This window comes from Haliotis rubra, unplaced genomic scaffold, assembly GCF_003918875.1.
Source record: "Haliotis rubra isolate DU_JTF1 unplaced genomic scaffold, ASM391887v1 Scf1142, whole genome shotgun sequence".
Classification (NCBI taxonomy): domain Eukaryota; kingdom Metazoa; phylum Mollusca; class Gastropoda; order Lepetellida; family Haliotidae; genus Haliotis; species Haliotis rubra.
The window spans coordinates 147,781-156,903 of NW_025765051.1; the positions used below are offsets into that span (position 1 = coordinate 147,781).

Genomic DNA, 9,123 nt, shown 5'->3' on the forward strand with positions numbered 1-9,123 from the left:
CTTAAAGAGAACCGAGCACACATTTAGCTTCAAAGAAGTTGATATTACATAATGTTATTCATTTGTATAGCGCTTATTTCCAATGTAGCACTACTCAGAAACACTGAATTATTACCCCGTATAAACGTGACTTATCCCACCGGGTACCCATTTTCTGCTGGGTGAACAGAGGCAATTTTGAACAAACTCATGCACTTGCTTCGTTGTGGGGCAGGACTGAAACCCTAGAAACTCTTAGGAGTCAAGCTGCCAAACACGGCCACCCATCCAATGACTCGCCGCGCTCAGCGTTGCTTAACTTCAACAGTTTTACTGATTTGTGACCTGAGCTCTATGCACAGCACCACACACCACACAAGAAGTGTGCAGGTGTACACCATTTTAGACAAAGGGTGTGTTGATGGGAGGTGATAATTATAGAATCGTGTTTCGAAAATGTTGTCAATTAAATGTTATTTATCAAACATATCATCAAAAACTGAAAAACTTAAATCAACCGCAAGGAGTCCTTTGCGGAGATTTGCGCTATATAAATGCTATCCATTATTATTATTATATCTCGTATTTATTTGATATACCTCATTCTTTAACATACCAACATACTCTCCAAAAAGGGGTCATATTTCTGTAACGCCATCTTTTCTACCTGCTTACCACATTACAGTAACTTATATTTGCAACGCACACGCTTATAACGAACTGACGGATGTATCGAACTGATTTGAATCGAAATTCGTACAACGAAGTACGGTTATTACGAACTAAACGTAGTGGTACCTTTAAGTTCGTTATATACTGTGTATAGATGAATCTAGCTGTGAAAGATTATTCTGTTTACACACAGACACTGTCATAGTTCCATCAGGTCTTGACCTAGTTTGACCTAAACAAGTTAAGCCCATTGGGTGTTTCCTGTTAGTCCGGATTTGGTGATGTTTCGAAACATGCCGAATCACGTGAGCTTTAACCCGTAGACGCCGTGCCACGGTGTTATTGCGCAACTGAAACACAAACTTCTCGGAGAGGGAACTAGTCCAAACAGGTCTTTGTTTAACACCGCATTCAGTTAAAGTTGATGTGTGTAAAAAAGAGAGTTTGGGCCAGACAACCTGGTGATTGACATCATGAGGACTGTTCTCCGCTACTGTAATACCGGGCCTACCAAAGAAAACTTTCCCACTGTGCAGAAACATAAACATATTACCTCGCTATTGAAACAGTAATAACAGGACCGAAAGACTATTTAACTGCAACATTTTTATATCAACGAACTTTGACCTCTACTGCGCATGCGCGTTACGATCTGATCTGGAAAACTATTTCCGAGGAACCGTGAATCTGTCAATTCTATAGAATATGTCGAAATAATTGCTGTCAATCATTTCATACGAATGGAAAGTAAACTATATGTTTGCACACAAGTATGGTGATGATAAATGCCAAATAACACAATAGAAATAGACTACTCTGCGTTTTTCAGCATAGTGGGAAAGTTTTCTTTGGTAGGCCTGAATACGATGACATCATAGGCGCCCGACTCTGATATATTTATAAGTATGACCTATATATATATATATATATATATATATGTAAGATATCTTATATCTTATATGTATAGGTCATACTTATAAATATATCTGAGTCAGGCGCTTATGGAAGACATGCATCAACCAGGTCAGCGAGCCGGACCACCCGATCCCGTTAGTCGCCTCTTACGACAAGCATGGGTTGCTGAAGATCAATTCTAACCCGATCTTCGCTAGCGGGATCGGGCAGTCATGCACATTAACTTGGTTTCAATTACTGTATTTTCGTGTCCAGCATATGGAATATTTTGGAGTGTTTGAGAGCTTGTGTGTGCGTGCGTACGTTCGTGCGTGCTTGCGTTATGCTACTGATGATATATGGGTTCTGGATTTCCGAAACTGATGATCTCAGTATGTGATCATCTTGTGTCGTAACTGAGCATCTCAGATTGAAGGTGATCACCCTATGTCGTAATTCGGCATCTCAGATTGTAGAAGATCTTCTTATGTCGTAATTGAGGATCTCAGATTGTAGGTGATCACCCTATGTCGTAATTCGGCATCTCAGATTGTAGAAGATCTTCTTATGTCGTAATTGAGGATCTCAGATTGTAGGTGATCACCCTATGTCGTAATTCGGCATCTCAGATTGTAGGAGATCTTCTTATGTCGTAATTGAGCATCTCAGATTGTAGGTGATCACCCTATGTCGTAATTCGTAATTGAGGCATCTCAGATTGTAGGAGATCTTCTTATGTCGTAATTGAGGATCTCATGTCGTAATTGAGCATCTCAGATTGTAGCGTAATTCGGCATCTCAGATTGATCACCCTCAGATGTCGTAATTCGGCATCTCAGATTGTAGGAGATCTTCTTATGTCGTAATTGAGCATCTCAGATTGTAGGTGATCACCCTATGTCGTAATTCGGCATCTCAGATTGTAGAAGATCTTCTTATGTCGTAATTGAGCATCTCAGATTGTAGGTGATCACCCTATGTAGCAATTGAGCATCTCAGATTGTAGGAGATCTTCTTATGTCGTAATTGAGCATCTCAGATTGTAGGTGATCACCCTATGTAGCAATTGAGCATCTCAGATTGTAGGAGATCTTCTTATGTCGTAATTGAGGATCTCGGATTGGAGGTGATCATCCTATGTAGCAATTGAGCATCTCAGATTGTAGGAGATCTTCTTATGTCAGATTGTAGGAGATCTTCTTATGTCGTAATTGAGGATCTCGGATTGTAGGTGATCATCCTATGTAGCAATTGAGCATCTCAGATTGTAGGGAAAGAAAAGAGACCAGAGTCCATCATCCAATAAAGGACATATTGGTGGGGACTTTTATGTGCACTTAACACATGCTAGGTATTATGGTGAGGTGAGGTGAAATTGGGTCTTACGTCGTGCTTGAGAATATTTCGCTCATATGACGATCTAGGTATGAATGCAGTCGATCACTGAAATATAAAACCAGTAAAACATAAACGATTCTGGTTGGAAAGAATCAAATGCAACTCAACAAAGTATATGTAGTACCCGAATAGTGAGTGAGTATAGTTTTACGCCGCATTTAGCAATATTCCAGCAATATCACGGCGGAGGACACCAGAAATGGGCTTCACACATTGTACCCATGTGGACAATCGAACCCGGGTCTTCAGTGCGACGAGCGAACGCTTTAAACATTAGCCTACCCCCATCGTCCCAGTAATCAAATAATGAAAACAATTAAAAAGTCAAACTTAAAAATAACTTTATTCACGTATTAACATCAGGATAGGACATCTATAAAATACAACCAATCAAGCAAACCAAAGTTTTTAAATGAATATTTTAAATATATTATGTTTAAACACACAAGAACATTTTAAGTAGTTTTGCACACAGCAACATTTGGATTTTTTTCATTCAAAAACTTTTTCTATTGTACACATGTATAAAAAAAACCAGAAAAATATTTTTATGAAAGAATATCATTAATCTACCACATTAAAAGAGTCACTTTGTACAGCGGACAAATAACAGGCGAGAAATAAAATGTATTTTTTGTATTTTTTGACAAACACAATTATATTTAAGTGGTATTCTTACACGGAAGCACAGAACGCGAAATCTATTATCTTTTAGTATGATTTGTTACTGCACCAGTTATTTGACTGAACTTTCAACAATCTCTCATGCTTCAAATAGTATATTCACTGAACGTAACGCCACTCGTATTCTTGGACATTTGTCAAAGCTCGAGATCTATACTACCCACCAAAAGTTTAGACTCACTAGTGTAAATGTAGCCACTTACTTCAGTCAACTGTTCTAAGCTAGATTTTGCAAAATATTCCATACTGTATAAAGGTACTGTTTACACATGAACTGATGTTTTGTAAAACGCAATCGTGAAAAGATGATGAAACTCGGTGAAAATTGGTGAATTCTTAACAAACCTTTTCACCAAAACGCAGCTGTTCACATGCACGATATTTGCACATGTTATTCAGCAATTTGATGCAAGATCCTCGTGCAATTCATCTGCGTAAAGTTTGCAGTTGGTTCCCCCAACTTAGTGGAGAAATTCATCTTTGACGTAACCTCATATTATATACATAACATATAGTGAGTGCTTTAAGTGAGTCTAAACTTTTGATGGGCGGTATATGTTGTTGATATCGGTGTGTAAAACCATTTGACATCGAGCCACATATCAGTAAATGACCGCAAATTAAACAAAGAGCATAGGCATAGTAACATACTGTATAAGAATTCCAGATGATTTGAGATCTGCACTCAATCAACACTAAATATGTTTATGCATTTGGGCATTTTTACAAAAAGAAATCTATAATATGTCACACGGATATAAGTCATAATCCTTATCTGTACACAATACACATACAGTATGTGCCTGGATACGGAAGGAATGCGTTATCCGCGAGACAGGATGCGAATCTGGTTTGAAGATGACAAGGGAGACAAACGTAATTTAAGATTATTTTACGTCCGCTTTCCACACCTCAACATGAAAGTGTCGACGAAGGTTGCGTCAAGACAGTATGTATTCCAACAGCGACGAGAAAAAATGGATCTACATGGAAAACATCCAACCAATGTATAAATTTTATAATATACTGAAAGATCATCGCTGTATATTGACGAACGTTCCGTAGAACACAATCCAAAAATATGTTTATGAATATATGCAATATATTATGGCAAAACATACAAATGTAACATTTTTAGATAGATATCCATATTTTCACATAATTTTTTTTGACGATTTAATATATGCAGACATGACTAAATAACACGAAAATGAGATAAAATTGTTTGTATTCATTCAGAATTTTTTAAAACACTAAACCCCTCATTTTATACAAGTACAAGAATTATAAGAACTATGTTTTTTATGAAATTCATATCATTAACAATATTCTTTTAAAAAATCGCTTTACATAGCTGACAAATAGATGGCATAAACTATGTTAAAAACACAATTACATGTACATTTACATTACTGAAGTATTGAAAAACAGAAAATAATTACGATTGCTTCTTCTACTCGCCGTAAGGATCAGTAATGAGACATTTCAAAATACACAACGTGATCTAACATTAACGTACATGAAATGTGGTATGCATGAGATCATGGATCTCCAGTGCCTCAGGTCTGTTTCTGGGGAGACCCTGGTGGCACATTTGAACCACATCATGGAGCTCCATTAGATTACTAGCCACTTTGATCTCCTCCAGGACACAGCCTAAGGCATAAACATCTGCCTGTGGGGAGGTGACACAACCCAGCCTCACCTCTGGAGCAAGTCCAGAATGATGGCGGGTTGTGCTGGGCAGTTTGACTCCCCTCCCGAAGGACGCCTGGCCGAAGCCGACCAGTTTCACCTCCAGCGTGTCCTTGTTGATGATAATGTTGCCGGAGGAGATGTTGTTGTGAAGGACACGCCGGCTGTGGAGTGTCTTCAGGTGGCTAGACAGGGTCAGGCAGATGTTTGTCCAACCAGACCTGGACACAAAGTACCCCGACTGAAGAAGGTCCTGGAGCGAGATAAACCCCGTGCAGTCCTCCAGGACAAGACTGTATTCCCTCTCCAGGAAGCCCTGCTCCAGAACCCCCAACAGCTGTGGCGTGACACATGTGTCAGAGAGTGACGATATTATTTTACCCTCCGTCATCACCTCAGCTACAGATCGGCTAAAGTCAGTTCCATCCTTGACAAGGACAGCTGTGTCATCCACAGTAGCATGAAAAAAGGTTGCAGAGGCGCCTCGACCATGGACGGAATATTCCTCTGCGTCGACCATCTTAAATTTGACTTGCTGCCTCCCAAGTACAGGCAACTGCACGTCATCAAGACGACGATCCTGGGTGCTGATGTTGCAAAATGCATTGACTGATGGGTCATAACCAAAGGCCTGTGTCATGAGATCGCCTGCTGGTTTTGGTACGCTTGTCTCTACATTCCCAGTTGACGGTGATGGCTTGGGAACGGCTAACTGGCCAGACGAGCATCCATCACCTGTCATCTCAATCACCTCATCATTCCGAGGCTTTTTGGACATCCACATCTTCTTGTCCGTGTTAAGATGGGTGCCACGTGTTCTCGGTCGCCTCTTCCTGGTTCCAACCACGGTTTCAAGATGCAGGGATGGAGTAATTACCGACGGTGTTGGTGGGGAGCTTTCTACAGGCATCTGGAACCTTTCCTCTGGGGCAACAATTTCAGGTGGAATTTCTGTAACATCAGAACCTCCAGGGAAGATTGTATCCTCAGCTGTCGTTGGCAAGACTGAGATTGCTTGTGGTGTGCTCCTGTTCAGTTCGTTATCAGCCGAGCTTCTCTGGATTTCTTTGTTATACCCCAATGGATAGTTACTTTCTGCTGACATTTTCAGTCTTTCCTCTGATTCAACAATGTCAGGTGGAATTTCTGTAACATCTGAATCAACAGGACACATTTCAGTCTCAGCTGTTGACATGACTGGGCTTGCTTGCGGTGTGCTCCTATTTAATTTAACATCAACCGACCTCTTGGTTTCTTGAAAATATCTATCTGGATAGTTGCTCCCAAATGGCAGGAGTCGGTTCTTGTACCACATGAAGAGTGGCGTCAGTTTTCTCCCTTTCTGGAAGTCGCTCAAAGCTGCTTCTTTGCACCAGGTGCCGCTCAGGAAGTGAGAGCTGGCATTCTTTGACCGTTCCATGTTCCTGGCAATAAAATGAATAATAAAACTGTTAACAGTGTAGTTTGCAGTTGTGAGGTTCAGTTATCTGTAGTGTGTACATTCAATTAATGTTGAGAAGTGAGACCCTATTAAATGAGATTTCCAGTTTGTACATGTATATCCATCACTCGACCTAACCTTAATAGGCCTACATTGTTTCCTAAATTTGGACCTTTGGCCTTGAACGTAACAAGCTGTACCTGATTTGATGTAGTGTTATTGATGCTCGACATTCAGGTGGAAGGCGGAATCGCTCGTTGTTGTCCGCGATGTTGTTGAGCCCGGAACGCATTGCCTACAAAGATGGACAAATCTTCAATTTGATTCCTTGAGCGTTGAAATGAATTTTGAAAAGACGTGAATGGAAACGAAAGTAAATTAAGACTAGCATATTAAAAGTATGTACATGAAACGCTTGATGATTGGCATAAATAAGAGGAAACGGACACCGTCATTCGTTAAAACTGATAGTGCACTTGCAATACTTCGCGGTACACTTGCTTTGCTTGCTGTTTGAAATCCAAAATCCAAATGTGCCTGTGAATGTATGTCTTGTTTCCAGCTGATATGCTAGCACACACGATGATCATAAAACACAATAATATATTAGATGCAAACATTATTAATACCATTTTGTTCTGTTTCATATTACACATATTATCGTTGTATCAGACAAAACAAATTACACTTACACGATTGGATTGAAACATATTTTACAAGTGATTTTCTGCGTACTTGCGTGAGATCTCGGTCTATTAAATACACTGAAACTGGTAGATGATACAACTAGCAGAGAAACTAAAATGCAAATCTTGGATCAATTGGCAGCAAACTATTGTTTTTGTCGGAGTAACTACTTTTGTTCGGAGCGGGTGGGAAGCCACATAGCTAAGACGCTCCATTGCCACGGCGAATGCTCGGGTTCAAATCTGAGTACATTGCGTGAAGCTCATGAATTTCTTTTTATGTTAGCCCCACGTGGATGGAAAACTGGTGAGGCAGCGTAAAACCTTACTCTCTCACTCAGGTTCTTACCTTGACTCCCTTGTTGACAAGGACATACACTAACGTAGGGCTGCGTAGACTCTCTTCAGCCATCATGTACATATATACAGTATACACTGTCATCAACAAGAACACGTCTTGATCACAGGGGCGACAAAGTCGTAGTGACGGAGTATTTGTTGTGACGTCATAGACAGATCACATGGTAATGACGTCATCTAATTGTGACGTCATAATCGATATAGTCTTGTTTACATACGACGAGAGCAAAATAGAAATGTCCATCCGCTGGGCCTGATACAGTTTTTCTGCGAGAGAGGGTGCAGAGTTTTGTAATATTTCAACCTAGTTTGGCTCCCCTAGATTTCGTTCTTGTGCCTTTGGGCGGTGGGGTAGCCAATTGGTTAAAGCGTTCCCTCGTCACGCTGAAAGCCAGGGTTCGATTCTCCACATGGGTACAACGTGTGAAGTCCATTCTGGTGTCCCCCGCCGTGATACTGTTGGGATATTGCAAAAAGCGGCGTAAGAATAAAATCACTTTTGCTGCTTAGGCGTTGTATTTGTCGTATCGTGGTTCGTGGAAGCGTCTTTTCACTGACAGGTGACGAGCTGATGAAATTTGATGAATGCAGAAGAATGCAGAATAATATATTCCCCGGTATGGTGTTAGAGACGTTTCTTTACATAAACGTGCAAGCATATTTCTGAAAATCCGGTCACAGCATTCATTACCATGGCACACTTCCGTTTGACAATAAACGTCGATCCTATGTTTCGATGGTGTAGCTTCGTATGAAATAAACATCGAAAGTCAGTTCATATCGGCGATCATCAGCAAATCCTGTCATTACATTAGCGTTGTTTCTAAAGTGTAAAATCCATGTTTTAGTCTCGTTCTTCTTCAGGTGTCAATACTGCAGAGTAGTCTGTCTCAGAGTCTCGTGACCTGAACAACATTATTTTCCCTATCCTTGGGGTGTGTGTCTGTGTGCGTGCGCGCGTGTGTTTGTGTGGAAGGGCAACACGGGTGTGTGGGGCGTTGGTGGTCCTTCCATGTCACGGCAGTACAAAAATACGGGACACTTGGACATGAACCCTGCTCTCAGTTCGACAGTGGTAGGGCTGGCGGAAATGTTTTCCGTTCGGATTCCAGTTGCAGTTTTAAAAACACCTTAGTCGAAATGATTCAAATTAAATTTCAGGATATTATAGAATCGAGTTGGAATTCTGTGAGCAGTTTTATTTTTTAAATACGAAGTAGCAAATGGGATCACCCATGGATATAGTTTGAGTTTCGTAAGCGCTAAATAAAGATCAGATACATGCTAAATACAACACCACGCCTGTCTCGAAAG

At 40.5% G+C, this 9,123-nt stretch overlaps 1 protein-coding gene across 1 annotated transcript; it reads right to left on the reverse strand.

Moving 5' to 3' along the window:
• Positions 1–5,108: 5,108 nt before the first annotated feature.
• LOC124253560 lies at positions 5,109–7,905 on the reverse strand. Its single transcript, XM_046687367.1, has 3 exons — positions 7,799–7,905; positions 6,964–7,058; positions 5,109–6,746 (listed from the first exon to the last, which is right to left on the reverse strand). The coding sequence occupies exons 1-3, from the start codon at positions 7,889–7,891 to the stop codon at positions 5,138–5,140; spliced, it is 1,797 nt and encodes a 598-aa protein (XP_046543323.1). The 5' UTR covers positions 7,892–7,905; the 3' UTR covers positions 5,109–5,137.
• Between the last annotated feature and the right edge of the window lie 1,218 nt (positions 7,906–9,123).